Here is a 20,218-nt window from a genome sequence, read left to right on the forward strand (position 1 = left end):
ACATTCTAAAGTAAACTTTGCTTGTTTAAACCAAATACCAATTTTTTTATAAATTCGCAGAGAGCTTAAAAAAATTAAGTATCTTTTGCTGAAAAAGTATTTTTCTAACATTCCGCATTTTCCAGATAGCAGAAAAAATTTAATTGCCATATTTAAAATAACGCATGACTTAAATTATGAAAAAAGGTATTATTGGAAAATAAAAGTTCATAGATTTTAAAAATTTACCCAAAATTATAGTAAAAATTGTTTTTAAACGTTTATCAATCGAATAAATACTTAAAATATTGGACGCCTCAATTTTTTTACTTGTGTTCACATTGCCGCTTTTAAGAAATTTCTTAACTGCTTGATAAAAAGTTTTTGAAATATTGAGCTTAAATTTTAAACATAATTAACTCTTTAGGATCTACATGATCAAATAATACTAGATCATGGTGAAAATCTACAAGATGATATGATATTTTTTGGAATTATGACCCATTTTATCGCTCAAAAGTTTTGATAGTGTATTGCATAATAGTTGATTTTAGAATCTTGAATTGCCTGTTGAATTTATAAACTTTTATGTATTTTGACTATTTTAGTGTTTGTCACTATTTTTTAGTTATTTGCAAAATGGCGAAATGATGCACGTTCTTTGATCGAATAGTTTTAGCAGATTCCTGGCATGTCCACATTTTACTGATATTACATTTTCTGGCACACTGCTACGGCATAAGTAGGAGTAAGGATTTATTTATAGACGATCTAAGAGTAAAGCAAGTTCTTCATAAAAGATAAATACAAAATAATAGCAGACAAGAGAATTTAAAATACAGAATAAATTAAATAGAAATTTATACCATAACAACATAATTTAAAACGATGTCACATAGTTATTGTTAAAGAATTTGTTCGAAATGATCGCCATTACGTTCTGCACATAAATTAGAGCTTTGCCATAAAGACTGCCAAACATCTCTCAAGTTCTGAGCAGTTATTCTAAGAGCAAACCTTGTTATTCGCCTTAGAAGTTCCTCTTGAGGGTTTATAGGAAAAGAGTAAATTTTCCTTCATAAAATCCCAAATATAAAAACCTGGAAGTGTTAAATCGAGCGATCCAGGAGGCCAAGCAATTGGTCGTCATCCCCCTACACATCTCTGTGAATAGTTTACATTTATCCAGTTCCTCACCATCAGAGAATAATGTGAAGGACAGCCGTCTAATTATGCTATTAAGTTATACTCCAAATTTGAGCTACATATCTCAAAAACTCTGAGAGCTATGAAGATAAATTGGAAAAAATATAAAACTTAAACACCCTGTATTTTCTCAATAGAGCACCGCTCGAATGTAATTAGTACAGCATACGAGCATTGTTTTTATGCATAGAATACGTGGTTAAAATTCTGTTGCAAAACCGAAAATCGTTTTTTTTTTGCCGTTATTTACCTCAGAACATTAAAAGATCATGTTTGAATGGTCAATAAGGGACTATTCTGACGTATTTTTTCCGAAGATGGAATGTTTGTGTGTGGTCTGCAAAGCCTGTGTGACGTCCATTGTGCGAAGTGTAAACCCGATTTTTCCGGGCCGCTGGACTTCTGTTTAGTTGTTTTCAGCCTCGTGGTTTAGATGACAACCGGGATTAGCATTTGAACGACCCTCCATCGATGCGCTACTACTAAGAGAGATACAACCTTCCTAGGATAACGGCTTTCGATTTCGTGCGAAGCGAGAGGTCCCTAGGACAATGTCCGAGAGAGAGAACACCTCACACATCCTCATCATCACCAAAGAAATAAAATTGAGATATACAATTTATTCGGATTTAACAGAGCGCTATCTTCGTTCACAACGTCTTTCTCATAGGAGTAGCCTAAAGAATCACCACACAGTGTCCAAATTTCTGAATTTAGAGAGTAGAACTTCCGTGGAAACGATGCCAAAATGGTTCAGCCGACGCTATGCACCCATGTAAAGCGTCGACAAATGCACGACGTCATTCAAAAACATCGAATAAAAAATCATACCTGAACTTGCAAATTGATATGGAGATTTAAGAGGCCGCACGAGGGACAAAGAAAGTCCGGATATAAAAAGCAGAAAAATAATAGTGAACATAAATAGTGAAACTTTAGAGTTTGGTGTAGCAAGAGAACCACCGATCGGATGATTTGTAGTTGAGCAATTCCTCATTGGTCACGGATGGTCATAGAAATTGGACATAGTACCCCAATGCATCTTATCACAACCTTAGCTTACCAGTTCTTTTTAAAATAACTTCGTAACATGAATAATACACAAGTGCATAAATCGAGCACAAGGCTAAGAGTGTTTCAAATTCACACTCCTACAAGCCGAACTGTCGATTTAAGCCACGTTTCCGGAACTTAGGACAACATCCAACAGACATCGCTCATACAGACACAAACAGCCATTACTGTGGGACTTGCGTTGGGGCTGCATTTTGCTGTTGGCGCCCATGCGGAGCCATTTAATAAATCATCCGCAATTCCCCGCCACTGGCAACACTTCATCTCATCATTTCCATATGAACATTCGCACTCGAATTGCGAAATCCGAGCACAGCTTCGAGCAGTGACGTGCGAGAAACCCCTAATTAACACTAAAGTGCATGTTTATTATCCTTGTTCCGGACTCAGGGGCGGCGTCGCCCCTTTAGTGTCCCTAGACGATGCACCAGGGTAGCTCCGCTCGTGCTCCCTCGGCTCCGATCGGGGCTCGCTATGCATTTAAATTGCCTTATTATCGGCCCTCTCAGCCACCTGTGATCTTCGGTGTGTCGGCTCGAAAGCGGGACAAACTGGGGATTTTCGGGGAGTTTTTTTGCCAGACCCCAAGGATTTTTTTCGGGTTAATGTAGAGTTAATGCAAATAGGGGTTTTAAAGAAAATCGCTCCCGGTTTGAGAACGATTATTTATTGTTGGACGGATTTTATGTTGAAACAATTGAAAGGCGGGCAGTAAAGGGGCTGGTGAGGAGTTTAACGACGCTTTTACTGTCGCGCTTTAAGTACCACTAAAAATAAAAGAAAATCGCCACTTATGTGACTGGATTATTAGGGAAAATTTTAAGAAATCTTTCATTTGAAATATCCAGTACTATTTACGTTATCTATACAAATTTGACGAAGAAATAATACAAAGATTGCAGCGATATATAGGGTGGTCTAGCCTCCTAAAACAAGAAATATAGTCATCTTTTTACAACGGAAAGGTCGTGGCATGTGCGTAAAAGGAATCGATTGAATGAGAAAGAAAAGAATATGGTGAGAATCTTTGCGATACCTATTTCTAATTATTGGCTTCATCAGATATGTGTGCAAATGAAATAGTTACACACACAACCGTAAGCAGGCGTGAAATCAGCCAAACTAGAAATTTTTTGGCGATTTTTAGAAAAAACAGGAACCTCGGGTTTCTAAAAATAAATGGTTAGCAAAGTACAACAAACAACTTTGGGCTGGAAAAAAGGGGTGCCTGCAAACATAGACTCTGTAAATTTTAATAAAAAATTGTGAATCCTAGTCACGTAGATTCTAAAGAATAATAAACAATTTGAACTTCATATTTCAAAAACTAAAAGATCTGTGAAATAAATATTTTTAAAAATCTGAAATTTTACCGCTCTGCATTTTTGTCTTTTTTTGTGTGTGTCTTTTATAAATGAGTACTATGACCTCCATGTAAAACTTTGTCATTTGGATAATCCGTGCAGGCGCAAAAAAATAAAAACCCATTTCCCATATCAATCTCCTATGTCCAGGGTTCGCTTAGACACCCGGTGTAAAAATGGCTAAGTTTTTTATGCGTTTACTCTAAATCCCGACTTTAACTCACATTTACAGATCAAATCACATTTTTTCCTTAATTTCTTCCATTATCCGCTTTATTTTGCAGCTATTAGTGCTCAATTTCATTATCTATATATCTGTAATAATCAATTACACGCAGTGAAATGACCGCGTAGCAGATTTGCTTGCAAATTTCCACTTTGTTATTTTATTACCCACTAAATATTCACGGTACCTACTTTCACGTTAACGCTATAAATTCCAAACTAAAATTATATTTTTTAGTTCCGCCATCATCAGGTTCTACAGTTGCCGAGGCACATCAAGCAGTTTCGGGACCAAACCCAAAATAATATATTTCGATAAGCATAAAATTGCACACAAATCGGGCTGACGTCGCCGGCGTCGGTGCATTGACGCGTAAGCGTCCCTGTTCCTGACAGCGCTCTGTAACCGACGTGCACGCGTCCAAACGGCACGCATATGTGTGTTTTATGCCCTGGAGCGTGCAGAGAATTTTAATGTATGCTCAAATCTCATTTACCTTAAAATTTATGAAAAACATACTGTGAGATGAGCAACCAAACGGCACGTAGCCGCAAAGCTTACGTGCGTCACCAATCTTCGAGCTACCAGAAGTTGTAGAAACTTGAGGCACATCTTCTTGTCGGTAGCAGTACCATATCATTAAGTCCCCCAAGTCGGTCGCTGCAGAGTGACCACGGGGAAGACGTGCAAATATTCTGCTGGAAATAATGGCCCATAGTGTGTTGGGTAATGACACAGGTACTGTATTATAGGTTGTAATAGTTCCTTATTGCTTGTACTTTCGTAATTTGGCAAATCACTATTGCAGTACTAATATGCTGGTTAAGCCTAAGGGTTGCATAATTTCGTCGGAAATACATCGTGCAATTGACTCATAAGCCTGCACGCATGTAATTATTAAACCCCCTCACAACTTTGACCTCATAAACCGTTGCATGCCCTGGATTCAGCATCAGCTTTTGTCGCTACATTTGTCACATGGGCCCCTGTCCAAATGAAATACTTGCTTAATGTTCTATTAAAAGAATGCGTCAATGAGATTAAGGTCTCGACTTGGGGCTGTCTTTCATAAGGGGGAGAAAATTACCCTCTGCGCAGATTACAAGCCATTTCTGTATGTATGACCAAAATTCTCCTAATCCCTTAAAGTGGACTTCCGAAGAGATCGAACTAGCTGTATATTACAAAACATAAAAATGTAACCTCCATAAACCCTTAAACATCCGACTGTCCCGAGGGATCGATCGGGAGCGAGGCAGATTCGCTATCGCTCAACGTCAGTAGTGGAGAACATTCGGTCAACTGGGCCTTTGGGAGCCCATATGGGGCGATCCCCAGTACAAGTCCGATGACGGGTTTGTGATAAACTCTGGGTGTATGATAATGTTGATTTATGTAGGTACCAGTTATTTGTTGAAGGGCTGAAATTTCTGTTTAAATGACAAATTTAAAGCAATTCCTTGTATTAAATTTGTCTCCTTTCCGAGATACCAAGATTTGGAAGTGGATGCCGAAACTCATGCATCTGTTTATCGCATCAGCGAATATTGTTGATATCAATAAGAATGACTATGATATGGAAATTGGACTTATATGATATTAAAATTCAGTGGATTGGAAAAGTACACCCAATTCAAAGAAGGGGAAATAGGGCGAGATATATAAATGTAATTTCTTGCATTAAAATTCTTCGCCTTCTGAGACATAGAAGATGCCGAAACTCATGCATCTATTTATCGTATCGGTGAAAATTGTTGATATCAATAAAAATTGACTTGAATAATATTAAAATTCAGCGAATTGGAAAAATGTATTATTTTAAAAGCGGGGGAAATACAACATTGTCAGCCCCTATGGGCTCCAAGCCTTAACACCACGACGCACTTTCCACACTTTATTTACTCGCCAGTTCTCTAAAACAAATATAACAAGTTTTTTCTCAAAATAACGATAACGAATCATAGAATCAAATAATACACGTAAACATGTAAAAACTTTGAGTTATAAGCCCTTGAACATGAGCTAGACCTCAAAACGATATACCGAAATCAAAATTTCTAATATTAATTCCCTAATAACCCTACATCCATCATAAAGACACTTTTATGTAAGCTGCTGCATGCCATAATCGTCGATAGTACCTGCGTAATAAAAAAGCACATTATAATATAACTTAACTTCAGATAACGTAAAGTAACATTACGTTATATTATTATTTTCGAAGATACAAGCGATGCGCTTTACACGTCAAGTGAGAGGGATCAACTCACAGATGAAAACTACCTCTCAGAGAATTTGGAACGAAAGATGTGAAGGATAACTTTCAAACATAGATTAAGACATAATTTGAAACGAGGATTGGAATGCGAACATGGACAAATAGTCCATAAGTGACTATCTATTTTGAGGATCTGACTGAGAGAGATAAAATCGAGGAGTCAAAATAGAAGGTTTACTACAAATGAACATTTTTGCAAGATTACCGGTAACTGCGTTAAGGAAATTATTATCTACTGTAAAAAAATTTGCACAACGCACGAACAGTCATTATTCTCATTCGTCACGAGAAGAGCAACTGAAATATATTTCTCTAACCCTGCGGTGGAATGTAACCATTCGAGACTTAAAACTAATTGTAGAATAAAACTATTCCATGACTTGTTACAAAATATAAGCCCCTCACACTGACATCCACATGTCTCTCCTACCAATGCACTTTTGCATCATAATCTATTTTTCTAACGTATAAAGCCATTACATCTTTAATTTGATGTATTGGGGCTACAGGATTCAATTGCTTTTGCAGCATATCCAGTACGCGCTCGATGAGATTTAAATCGGGTGATTGTGGTAGCCAGTTCTTAAGAGTGCAATGCTGCTCTCGAACCAACACGTGGTAATCTGGCTAACATGTGGACGATCATTATATTGCATATAGAAGAGTTCTGGATGCAACGGAAGGATAACAGACCCGAGCACATGATCTTAGTACAGCACTTAATTCAACGTTAGTGGCAAACAAATCAGTTCAGTTCGATAATGCAACATAGTACCACTCCATACCATCATAGATCTTTCTTCGTATTTATAGATTTCCTCAAAATATCTCTCTTGTTGCAATCGTCCTGTTTCAAGCCAAATGCCTTGGGTTCGGCCAACAGGTCGTTAGCCAAGCCGAGACTCACTTGTGAATAATACATTCGCGCATTCTGCAATGAGTATTTGCCCACAACACTGTTCCTTGTTTCCTAGTTTATTTTAAGCAATGTATCTAATATTTTCACTCTAGACTAAACTTTTTCAGCTTTTCTGGTGTGCATCACCTGGCTTATACCATATTTCTATTTATCAGGCAAAAACCTTAGGAACGCTCCAATTGTCGACAATGTTAAAAAAATAAAACTAAACTTTAGTAATGAAAAATAAATTTAATCCTTGAAAATGTAGTTTTTTAATGAGTATAATATAGGTATGCTTAGAAGTTATCTACCTTCTAGTAATTTTTAGCAAACTAATAATGCCACTGAAGGACCAAACTGCGAATTTCTTGTCAAATTTATTAAAAGAACCTGATTTCACACTTTGCTCCCATTAGTAAGTCAAGTTTGACTTGGGAAATTTGTCAGTCCTTTTCAAAATTTAGTAGTTAGGTGCCAGAAGTATAAAAATACCTAACAGAATAGAGCTCCAAAGTTGATAACGGTCCCGTAAATATATTGTAGATCCATGCACAATATCCCCGGATAAGGTTATATTAAGGAAGAACTCAAAGCACATTGAAGGGTATAAAAAGCGATCCAGACATACATATTATAATACAAAACAAACAATCTATCGTTTGCAAGATTATAGTCCATTCCGCAACTAATATTTTTAAATTCTTTTTCAATTAAATGTTTTTCTCTTGCTGTAATTATAGTGTAAATTAATTAAACACACGATATTACACGTAAATAAATAAATATTTATAAAATAAATAAAAAATGAGTCTCACACTGGCAGGGTTCGATAAATACCTAACTGAACCAGAACATAGGTAATATGTCGTTCACCATATTTTCAAGAAATATAGGTTATCAATTGTATAATAATACGAAGTAAAATAATATATATTAACCTCCATTACGTACTGTTATAGCGCTCTAAATCGTTTTCCAAACCTAAATCCTAATATCGTCTCGTCCGTAAAATAACTCGTAACAAGTCACCTACTGGACTTTTACCGAAAATTAATACTATAAATGCATCGATATTTCAAATACCTGACGCATCAAGTGCTATAAATTTGGCAAAGTATTTAGATCTGCTGGAATTGAATCTCTAATACAATCTCTGAACAATCTCTTGATACCGTTTTTCTACGTGATGTCAGCAATATATACCGTCAAACTAAACAATAAATTTCCACCTTATACACTGCACCAACCAACAAAACAACAGCATTTTAATATCGCATTTTTATAACATTCATGCTTTATTCAACAGTATTACTCTTACTATCTTCTGTGAAAAATGCGAATTTTAGTGTGACAAATGCGTTCAAAACATTCTTCTATAATACATTCTTATCTAGGATAGGGTGCACTTACAACAAATTGTCAAGTGATAATAATGTGGTTGTTCTACTAGGTACTACTTCGGTAAGTGTCGATATTTAAAAAGGAATGATTCAAGTTTCAAGTGAAATGTCACGTTAAGAAAATACAATACTAAATAAGAGGTCGTTAACGTTCATGTAAGGCTGTACCATAAACGTTTGGTGCGTTTACTTGTTTGAAGATACCTACGCTTTATGTTCTTACGTATATTAAATTGTTACATTGTTTTAACTATATTATTGTATCATAGTAATTCATGAACCAAAAATTACCAAAAAACTTTCGATTGAGATTCGAATTTAAATTTTTTAATAAATAAAATTTCTCAAAAAACATACTTTTCTTTCAGTTCGAGATATTTCTTGGGAATAATAGATGAGTAACTATTGATCCAATAAGCATTTTGTCATGTTTAAGTACTTTTTTGGCATGGCGATTGTCATATTATTAAGTAAATTTCGGTACAGAATGTCATTTTTAAATACGTACACTATGATTACCTCCGAAAAGTCTACAGTTACACTATTAATTTTCATCTTTTGAATTCCTTAAAACCAAGTTTCAAGGGCTGACTAAATCGATACCTATATGTAAAAATGTCAGAACTTCTAAAATTGTCCATCCTCTTACTTCGTAAGCCAATACTTTCTACAAAATGGCAAATTGCTAACTTCCATACGAATCTTAAAGACCACCTTATCCATATGTCTATTTTTAATGAATACGAACCCAAAAATATTATTTTCTAATTTGAAAATTTTCTTTTATAATACATTGGTTTTTTTCACTATTATGTTTTTAAACATTCCAGTTGAAAAACCTATTATGAAGAAGTGGAGGTGAAAGTCCCATTTTCATGTTTTCCTAAATATTTCAAAACAAATTTGGCAAGATGGTGCCAATTTCTTACATGTGCTAATACTTCTTCAAAGCTATATTGTCTTAATTAAGCGAGCTACTTGTAACTATAACCGTTTCGCAGGTAACAGTAGTACACATATTTAAAAAAAAACACCCTATAAAAGAGGACGGGAATAATTAAATACATGAAGATCCATTGATAAATTGTTGCCAAAGCAACAGAAATAAATACGTATTAAATTTGAAACTAACCTTGAAAATAAAACCGTTTCAACCTGCCCTAAGTTGTTAATACCCTAGCTTAAAACCCGCAAAACCTATCACCTAAGAATACTTCGCGATATACTCTTTTAAATCTATTAGTACTTAATGTTCTAGTCTAATTTGATATCACATAAGATACGAGGAAAAACATGCTCTGTCATAGACTTTAACCTTAGATCCAACAAAGGGAGTTGGCGGTTTTAAACTTAATAAAAAACAATAATTAATATCAATAAAATTAACTACAAAAGAACACCCTGTACTCTACGTAAAACAGAATCATTCACCCCTGACCCTTAAGTAATTTGTACGTAGGTTCAATGTACTCATATCAGAATAACACATTTATGTACCTATACGTTTTAAGCGGTATTATTGTCTTCCCTATTTACGGGAAAGTAAACTGACGAATTTCCATTAAGACCTTTGGATGCTAGAACTACACCTTTACCATTTGGCACTCCATTTTCACTATCGGGTGTTGTTACCAATTCCTCAACTTCCTTACTATCTCCCTCACCAGGAGGATAATTCCAGGGCTGTATCTGTAAAGTGGCAAGAAACACTTTCAGTTTCTGTGAGAGTAGTGCAAAAAAAAATAGAAAATGTTGTAAAATCACTTACATCTCCAGTTCCCCACAATTGATACGAGATATAAGTAACACATCCAATTGAACAACAAACGTAGAACACTGTACGCCAGGCAGACATCAAATGAACTTTATTCTCTAGCATGAGAAAATTGGCCTGAGGACTGAGGAAACTGGCTGTCATGTGTATGGTTTGAGCAAAGGCTAATACCGGTCCGGCGAAGTTTGGGGCAATATCTACTATGTTTGCCATTGCACCTGAAGTGAATTACAGAAGATGATGTTAACGGTAAAATTTACGTTCAAACTAACCCGCGTAGGAAGCAGTAATCAAGGTAACGGCAATAAACCAAACGACCAACACCCACTCAATGTCACAGCCTAAGTAACTGACCAGAGGCACTAGAAGTCCTGGTACTACCTGAGCTAAAAATCCACGAAAAACAACCAAATCAAACACCTGAAAACCTACTTCGGCAATTTCGCTTACAAAGAGCCGTCATTAGTTTCCTGAGATTCGTCAGCGACATGTAGTTCCCTGTAAGTATTTTGTCCGCAATGTAACAGAAAAAGACTGAAGCCACATAGCTGCAGATAAAGGGAGCTCCGTTTAACATGCCATTCTGAAAATTGCAGACGAATATAACTACTTTAGTAGTTGAGGACGAGTAATATTCAGTCTCTTTTCTAAAGCAAGGGACAAACTGCAAAATGTGTTTATTATACATAGAATCCACATCAGCAGTTTACTCCTTGTATTTCTATGAATATTACCAATTTAAAGCTTAATATAATTTTAATCACATACTACCTTTTCTATGCTAAATCCCAATATTCTCTTCATATAAAGAGGGCCTGAAATGATAAATGTATAGTGCACCCAAATTCTACCGAAAGTAGTAAGACCGATGGACCAGGCAGGTTTCGATGTCAAAATCGCCTTCCATGGGACCTGCTGTTGTCTAAAAATAACCCTCAAATAAACTACTTATTCTACCCATATAAAAACTCAATTTACCTGGTTTTTTCATAAGTATTAACAGTATTCTCTCTAATATACTTTTGTTCCCTTAAACTGATACGAGGATGAATTTCTGGGCTGTCAAAAGCCAGTAAGTACCATATAATGCACCAGGCCACCCCAATGGATCCTGTGGTATAAAACACCGATTGCCACCCTTTGCTGGCAATTAAAAACCCGCATAATGGGTAAGTGATACCGATGCCAATGCTGAAACCTGAGAATTGATAGAAAAACGGGTGTTAACGGTTTGCAGTGCCTTCGGAAACATATTGCTACTGTGTGACACAGTACTCGCAATAAGTCGAATTGTGATGTATTTAATAATTTTGATATACCTTGAAAACTGGACATAAACCGGCTACGTTCTGGAACGGGGATCCAGTGTCCCACAAGCGCGTACATGGCAGGCCATGTCAGACCCTAAAATATGTACGTTAAGTCAGAAGGCACAATGGATGGGCCTGCTGCAATTCTCTTGTTCCAGCTCACTAAACGATTTTTAAACACCCATACTTTCAATTATTTACACACTATTTCGAAGAATATTCAAAATAGGCAAATGCGAAAGAAAGTTACGTTCAAACACAAAGAAGAAATATAAATCTTCAATGAAGTGTAAGTTTAGGTCTTATAGGAACAAATTCACCCTTCGCCTTAATGGCAAGATATGGCGGATCTTAAAATTTCCTATACTGAGTACCCGTGTTGCTGCTTACAAAACAATTCTGTTATTTACTACCAAATGCATAATGATAATGAAAGCTTGAATTAACTAAGCAATGCTTCTAATGACAAATACAATATACAATCAAAGTGTCGCAGTAAACTCTGGTTTAGACACTAAACTTACCTTTGTGTAAATGGTGTGAATTAATTGGTAACAGAAATTGCATTTTATATAAACATTTTAAACTCTTTTCAATGGCCTGTATTATGCGCAAACGGTAATTTTCTTTGGCATTTGCTAGGTCATTTGACTTACCGAAGCAAATCCCTGTACAAAGCGTAAAGCAATGACTAAGCCATAGTGAGTCTCGGCCGCAGTAGGAATGGACAGACTGGCCATGGCAGTAACCAACTGGGCATAGCCGAACACCTTTTTGGTCCCTAGTTTTTGGGTAGCTAATCCACCCACTAACTGAGATACTATGTAGGCCCAGTAAAACGAAGCTAAAACGTAGGACTGGACTGCATTTGACCAGTCTAAGCTTCCGCCATAATCCTAAAGGAAAGGTTCACGCATTTACAATTAAGAATTACTTCAAGGTTATTTTTTTGATAGTTTCTGAATCGTCAAAACGACTCATTTAAAAAAAGAAAACTCTAACTGTAATCAGGTAGATAACATCTGAAGTTACTCATGCAAAAAACATTTTTTTTCATTAACTTACTGTCACAACTGTTGTGTTGTTACTTTCTACAACAAAACAATATTCGGCGGAGGAATTCGTATCGTGAGGAGGCTCAACTACCATAGCCACTATGGCTAAATTGATGTCGTTCCTCATCATGAAGGAAACCAGGAAACCTGACCATGATAACAGGTATAACACTAGTCTAGCTGGAACTTGACCTGAAGAGAGAATACACCTACATCTCGCAAACCATAAAACTCATCAGTGTCATAAAACAGAATCGAAAGCCAACGATTTTCAATTGTATTGTGTAAATTGCCACTGCGGTTGAAGGATTTAACTCAGTTGAATGGAAGGTAAATCAAGTGATTTTTCCCAATTTAAATCATATATGGTGAAATAACAAATCATTGTGTTAAATTATGATTAAACTGTTTATTTTCAGCGCTAATAGGTAACGTTTTTTACAAAGAAATAATACATATATACAGTATGGTTCACATTGGTATTGCATATATTGATATCTAGAAAATTCAAGGGATGCAGGGACGATTGAAGGGTAAAAGTCATGAAGCATTTTATAAAAAAAAATTAAGAACCTGAAGAAAAGCGGCCAGTACGGTACTTATTTTAACAGAACGAACTATGAGTTCTTCGCATATATGTCTGCACGTACTGGCGAGTTTCCCTGAACAGACCAAACACGGCTAGGCGTTCTGCGCAGCTACCTGAGCATAAAGGAGCCTCGCGAATAGATCTGTACATGCGTATTAAGAACTGGTGGCTTACTCAGTTCAAATTTAAGTATCGTACTTACTAGCAGATTTGCCTCTTCAGTTAAGCCAGAAAGCACGCCCAACCATGTGTATATATGCCCATTAAGACCAGTTCTAAAATTGATCTGACGTCAGAAACCGTGACGTAATGATTATTAAAGATTAAACAGATTTCGCACTTCATATGTCTGTCCACGTGTCTATACTTGACGATAAAATCATTGTATGCCCATTGAGATTGAGACATTACAACAATATCAGATACTTAAATTCTGATAGATTATTTTTTTGTTAATAAATGTTTTCAACGTTGCGGAAATCCTGACTGAAAATATCTGTATTTTGTCCCACATGATTTCAATCGAAAGACATAGGTCGTAATAGAAGTCGGATCCCATTTATGTACAGATTAGATTAAATAACCCAAATATAAGTTAATAACCTATTCAAACATTTAGAAATTCGTTTATATTGCGTGCATGTATTATTTAGTCATTACTCTCGACAACACACATGATTTTAAACAATGTGACTCGCAGGGTAATAACTAATTGCCTAACAATGTAAAGATCAAATAAATTATGTGTGTTATAATTTTTACTATTTAATCGCATGTTCAATTAACGACTTACTAATTTTTTAGAGTTATTTCATCAAATGGCGCAATAAATCACATTCAATGGACTATTGCATGATTCATGGGAACGTTTTTTAATGGAATTGAATATTTAATTTCTGCGACTAATAGTTTAAGTTTGGAATTTTTAGCATTTGCAGAGGAGATACAATGAACATAAAGTAATCATTTTGGTACTTACTAATAAAATTATTACTTACTTTTCATTCATTATTCCAATGCGGTTATTCTACTAATTTCAGTTCGTTATCACAGATAAATAGAAAATTAGGAAAACCACAAATAGCCATATAATAAATCAGGTAATTAAAGATATAAAGCTAAATATGGAATTTGATTTTCACGAGTAAGTCAGAGTTAATATACAAAAAATGGATAACAAACTTACCAATTTTTACACATAGTGGCTGTAAAATCACTTTATACAGAGGTGTAATTGCACCTGTTTAATTAGTGGCTTTTCTGCAACTAAATTTAAATAATCAAATTTTGAAGTTTATTTAGTTTTGATTGAATTTCCAAAAGTATTAAAATTGTAGAAAAAAAGTTGAAACAAACAGAACAGAATTGAACATCAAGGAAGTAAAATGTGCAAAATGGAAACTTGCTAGCGAAGGTACTTTGCGGCCATTCTGATGGGTGGAAAGACGATAAGACATAAAATAATTTGAGGAGAAAAACAGAAACAACTAATTTTACAGCTATTACCCCTACCGATATTGAACTACACTGTTGACCTTTATAAGGCAAAAAATTATCTATCAGGCGCTATACCTAAGGTTTAATTCACTGTAAATTTTAGCGACACCTTCTATATTTTCGCTAAAAATAGGACTTCGAACGGCAATTTACACATATTCATTACCATGAAATTGCTTTAGGAACGTTCCAACTAACCACTAGCTTACCAAATATTCTATACAACAGGCACTTCTTCGCTTCTTTGGAATAGGACAGGTCACTATTGTAAACGCGCTCCTCCATTTTCACAGCACTAACTTCACTGAATTAACTCAAAACCTCAATATTTCTGCTCCTCCATAGTAAATGGTAACGATGTAAATCTGGATCAACTAAGAAATAGCGAAAGTGAAATGAATTGCATATTTCTACTTGTAAAGCGTATGAATGATTACATACTATATGTAAATGTAAAGGACAAAAAATACTGTTTATGAAGCGTTTTACGAGTTGTGAATAAATCTTATAAGTAAACGGGTCAAAGTCGTTATGCATGTTCTTTTTTAGTAATAAAACTAGTTTAAAATACCTTGAAGTCTGCAATCACCGAGAGTGAGGCTCACTAAATTGATTGAAACGGGCAACGATACAAAGGAGAATTTGTATAATACAAGTTGAAAATTTTTGTTAAGGCAATTACAATTTTTTCAAGCCTCTTTCCCCGAACGGCACCACTTTTAAACAAATTATGTACTGCTGGATATAAACTAAACTTTGTTTTAATGAGTTGTGCTAAATAAGCAAGCCTGAACTACTATCAAAGTATTCCTCGGTGTAGTCACGATTGAAAACTGGCTCACAAATCAAAAATGATTATATTACTAATAGGAATTAAGGGGATATACCAACTAACACGCATCGTCCTGAAGACGAACGCAAAACTTGGAAAATTATTAAAAATTTCTTAAGGACTTATATCTCGTCGAGGACAGTTAAATAAGTAGATTTATTTCTGGGCAATTGAAAAAATCTAATCATATTATGTGATTACGGTTTTGCTTGTCTCAAAGTTCAAGAATTTCAAGCGGGTATTACCTAATTGTTGTAGTTGTGATTTTAGGACGAAAAAAGCATAAATAATAGTTAGGAAATGAGTTGTTGTGAAATTATTTATTGTTTTCTTTTTTTAACGGGGCAAATGAGGCAATTATAAAATGTGTTTAAATATTTAAGGACATTCTAAATATAGACCAATCATACCTGCATGTTACAACGTTAATATATGATAAACTTACGAATTTACTTTTTTCTATTTTATTACATCTACGGTCGTCTAAAATTTGGTCATACAACCGCCTAGCATAGACTAACCAAAGCAACCAAAGCAAATAACAGCAGCACCCTTTTGCACAAAGCCCTTCGACTCAAATTTCAGCAATCGAAAAATAAGAAAAAAAAACAATAATACATAATTGCTTTTGTGTCCTGTAAACAGCTTGATAAATGAAGTAAATAAAAACCGTTCTTATATCAAGTAGATTAAGTGATTGGTGGTCAAAGCTGCTCAATTAAGTCTAATGATGCGAGCATGAGACTGCCAACCAACAGTGTAGACAGACACTTTGATGATCATAAATAATATAAAATTATGTAATTTCAAGTGGTCGAGTCGACATATTTTTTGTTGGCTGATGCCTGTTTAAAGAAGTGCTTCAACAGATGAGTTGAGGCACCGATTTTTGGTATTACGTAGATTTAAGATGGTTGAAAGAATAAGATTTAAAAAAAATGAAAATCTTCGTTCCAGCAATAACAATGAAATTAAAAGTAATAATATGTAGCATTAAATGTATCAATAATAGTTGCAATTGTAGCTAAATAATATTTGTACCTCTAATAGTTCAATAGACGTAACAATTTGTGCAAAAAAAGGGTGCAAAGAGTAAAATGTTTGAAAAGTTTCACATTTACGTGCATTTTAGGCATACGACTACGAAGGAGAAATTATGAAAATTGTCATTTGAAAGAAATGAACGTTCAAAACTGCATCTCACAATAATTAGGTCATAAGAGATCTCAATCCGAACCTGGTGAAGTGAGGACAATATAATCTGATATAATTCCGCAAGATCAACGAAATTCTCTGTGGATAATGCAGTGCAATAAAACTATAATACCTCAGATAAAATAAAAATGTAGTCGAAACTTGCAAAACACGCCACACAAACATTACATCATGGCCATTTCGCAGAGCTTAGTTTTTCCACTTAAACTGCATTTTCCTTTATATTGATACACAATACACTTCAGATACCATTAGCTGATCCTTTCATGCTATTCATTATTGCTACTTATTGATTTAATAATAGCAACAGGTGTATGATTATATTACTAAACGGAACGTCGTAATTCTTAGTAGTTTGAATTCATAAATACATATAATCCATTGAGATCTTGTTATTGCCTGTTATAATTTTTAAAATAAGAATCTTAAAAATTCACAACAAAATCTGATACATTTTGAAAACGATTTCGCACGACCCTGTGCGTTTGGGAAAGCTAAATTAACGGGACCCCCCTCCCAACTATCCCACTAGTTAAAAAAACGAGCCCTCAAACAGTACTGACTTCTTGCAAAAGTTATTCTTATTGTTTAAATAGAAAAAAAAAAATAAATAATTTTCGGAAAATGCGAGAACTTAGAATTTGTTAGAGAACTTAGGCCAAGTCCTTGAAACATGGCTTGAGATCATGTCCGCGGAACCCAAATGTTGTATGTACATATACGTCGGAATCAGATTCAAACTGGAATCTTCTTTTTCCTGAATCTTTTATGGTGGGGATTCCACATATAGAATCACCAATAACCCCAATGGACGTGACTAACACCATCATAGAATTAAAACAGTTGTCGAGGGAATAAGCGGTAATGACAAACCCGAGAACAGAAAAGATTGCGACCGACAAAAGACCAATTAGTTAGATGCTTGGTACCAAAAACACGAGTTTTAATCCATGCTGACAATGTTTGTTTCCATTCATTTTAATGTAATTTTAGAGAAAATAAATTCTATGTGTCTTGAAAGAATCCGTAATCGCCTCTATTTCTTACATTATAAGCGGAATACAACACATGACTGAATCCCAGGGTGAACGGCTACCAGCAAGCAGTTTTTAAAGATTTTCGAATTATTTTCTATCTTCTTTTGAACTTTTTGAACTATTCTTTGATGAATCGCTCCAAACGGAGAAAAAATTCGCTGGAATTTTGAGAATTGATTCGATGAAGGCCAAGTTTATTATTATATTATAATAATATTATTATAAGGAACGCAACTTTCAACATCAACTTCACTTGAAGTCCTAAATTTTTATCCAAATCGAGATGATGATGCGGCCGAGTAGTACGATGAAACGGAAAAGTAAGAAACTCGGTGGATTTGTCAGACAAGACTACAAAGTTTTTTTGTGTGGAAGCATCTGTAGAAATCTTAGACACTTTCCTTATTGGTAATATTCTGGGACGAGACATACAAACGTATAATATAAGCTCCATGATTCTACGACTTGAATTCTATAAATCGTTCCCATTACACCTTCGTTGATTGCAACGGACTTACAATTTATTATATGGCAAGACCAGTTCTACCGCTATTCTTTATTATTACAGGTTGAGAGTTAATTCAAGAAAACATTAATTTAAAGTTAGCCGTGTGAGAATCGATGTAAATTTGATCCAAGTATGTATTTTGTATAAAATTCGACTTGCAATAGAACGCGCTATAGGACCATCGATTGCGCTAATGACGAATCTTGGGAACAGGGGAGATTGGAACCAATGAGAGGCAAATTGGTATCCAGGTTACCAGTTTTCATTGTTTCTAACATTATATTACTTTATACTGGGTGTATAATCAGTATAGTGTATATAAATCAAGGTGGTGTGCTACCTAAACGTGGTAACCAAGTTTTTTGTAGCAGGATTTTACTCGCGGTACAATATGCAGTTGAAGGATGGGCCCATGGGTCCAGAATTAGTAGGATTTTGCTAAATATCTATATTTCCACAACACGTTATTAGCGAAATACAGTGTTAAAATTTCAGATTTTTTCAAACTTTCTTTCAAGCTGCTTAAGTTTTTGCTATATCAAATTGAAATTTTGAATTTGCTCTTCTGTTTAAATCTTCTAAGATTGTAATTCACAAATTGTCAAAATAGATAGAATGGAATATTCTCTAAGATCAAAATCCCTTTGTCATCAATAAAAAAATCGTGTCATAAATAACAAACCCACATTAATATTTCTGTAGATTATATGAATAACATGAATACGTTTTTGAAATAATATTATACAATCCCCCAGAATGTATCTAGTTTGAACCCTTTACCTGACATTATAAAAACACAAAATAGCATTGTCCTTCACATAAGAACCCTATCATTACTTAGTTTCACACTAATGCCTCAATAGGCCTTAAATCACATTGGAAAGCTACCAAGAGAGCTGCAGAATGACCCTTGTTTCTTGCAAATAAAATTTTCACTAAAATTACAAAGAACTGTTTCCACAAAATAAAGGCTAAGCAAGCACTACATTCAGTTTCATTACAATTTTATATTATAAATTGAATAGTATGTAACAAGAAAGTTTCTTAAATGACATCTTTGAAAACAGCCACAAGAATGAGAAAATTCAGTTGATTACAACATGGCTAGAGCGACTTGAGAAATTATTAAGATAATTGAACTAGTGCAAAAAATGAGAATATATGTAGTGCAAAAATGTCTTTCTAATCTAAATTACGTGAATGCATATGCTCTATCATTACCTAGAGCTTTCGAGACAAGACTTATATTTGCAGGAGAATTTCTTAAAGCCAATGCTACCTATTTGCGACCCCTTTGTAGCATTTTTAAGTTGTACATATTGACAGAAGTTTTATTACAATAAATTTTTTATATGTGTACCATCTGCCCCATTTTTTTAACAAAGGGTAAAAAAAAATTGAGCATGAAAAAAATGTTATTTTTGGACTAAATTATTAAATTGTTGAATTTACTTTCTTAGGCAGCTAAGTATATAGCATGACACCACAAATCAGTACTGTGTCTTTGTCCCAAACACTCTAATTGCAGACTCAATATTGTGCAATGTCTTGAATCCCAAACACTATTAAAATCAGTACTATTAATTATTGATAGTGAACTACACTTTCAAACAAACACCTCAAAAGAAAATTTTACCTTATTTATCATAGTGAAAGACATAAAACTTTTAGAAAAGCCTGAAAAAGCACTAAGGGAACAGGAGCTACTAACCTTATAAAACAATATGAGACACAAAGTTTGCAGAGAAGAACGACATGGCTACTGACTGAAAATATATTCGATCGCATTTTTTCTAACACCATTTAAATAAAAAATGCCCCATTATCGTGTACATTTGCCAAACGAGCCCCAAAATGACGTAGATGTACAATAAAAGCTTTTCACCACTCTTTGCTTTCGCCCCCGTAAAAATCGATATTGACAAATACGGTGTCAGAACTGACAAACTTACCCTTCAAAACCAGCTGATTTG

The 20,218-nt window shown here is 34.8% G+C and overlaps 2 protein-coding genes across 3 annotated transcripts in view; one reads left to right on the forward strand and one right to left on the reverse strand.

Moving 5' to 3' along the window:
• Positions 1-20,218, forward strand: part of Wwox (WW domain-containing oxidoreductase) — a 108,596-nt gene that overhangs the window by 21,928 nt on the left and 66,450 nt on the right. The window lies entirely within an intron of this gene.
• On the reverse strand, positions 7,258-20,184 carry MFS17 (Major Facilitator Superfamily Transporter 17). Of its 2 annotated transcripts, none has more exons than XM_066288031.1 (11): positions 19,957-20,184; positions 14,863-15,027; positions 12,578-12,759; positions 12,169-12,408; positions 11,522-11,606; positions 11,181-11,400; positions 10,974-11,124; positions 10,653-10,785; positions 10,475-10,588; positions 10,197-10,420; positions 7,258-10,117 (listed from the first exon to the last, which is right to left on the reverse strand). In XM_066288031.1, the coding sequence occupies exons 2-11, from the start codon at positions 14,936-14,938 to the stop codon at positions 9,935-9,937; spliced, it is 1,608 nt and encodes a 535-aa protein (XP_066144128.1). In that variant the 5' UTR covers positions 14,939-15,027; positions 19,957-20,184; the 3' UTR covers positions 7,258-9,934. The 2 variants fall into 2 exon arrangements, with proteins under 2 accessions (XP_066144128.1, XP_066144129.1); XM_066288032.1 differs by lacking the exon at positions 19,957-20,184 and adding an exon at positions 15,225-16,416.

This window comes from Euwallacea fornicatus, chromosome 12, assembly GCF_040115645.1.
Source record: "Euwallacea fornicatus isolate EFF26 chromosome 12, ASM4011564v1, whole genome shotgun sequence".
NCBI lineage: Eukaryota > Metazoa > Arthropoda > Insecta > Coleoptera > Curculionidae > Euwallacea > Euwallacea fornicatus.

Bases quoted from the DNA above. Each gene is read 5' to 3' on its own strand.
- MFS17 (XM_066288031.1), bottom strand. From the start codon at position 14,938: ATGGAGGAGCGCGTTTACAATAGTGACCTGTCCTATTCCAAAGAAGCG. The intron at 11,607-12,168 runs GTAAGTCAAATG...TACATATTTTAG, and splicing joins TTGTACAGGGATTTGCTTCG to GGTCTGACATGGCCTGCCAT. The intron at 11,125-11,180 runs GTAAATTGAGTT...GGTTATTTTTAG, and splicing joins AATACTTATGAAAAAACCAG to ACAACAGCAGGTCCCATGGA.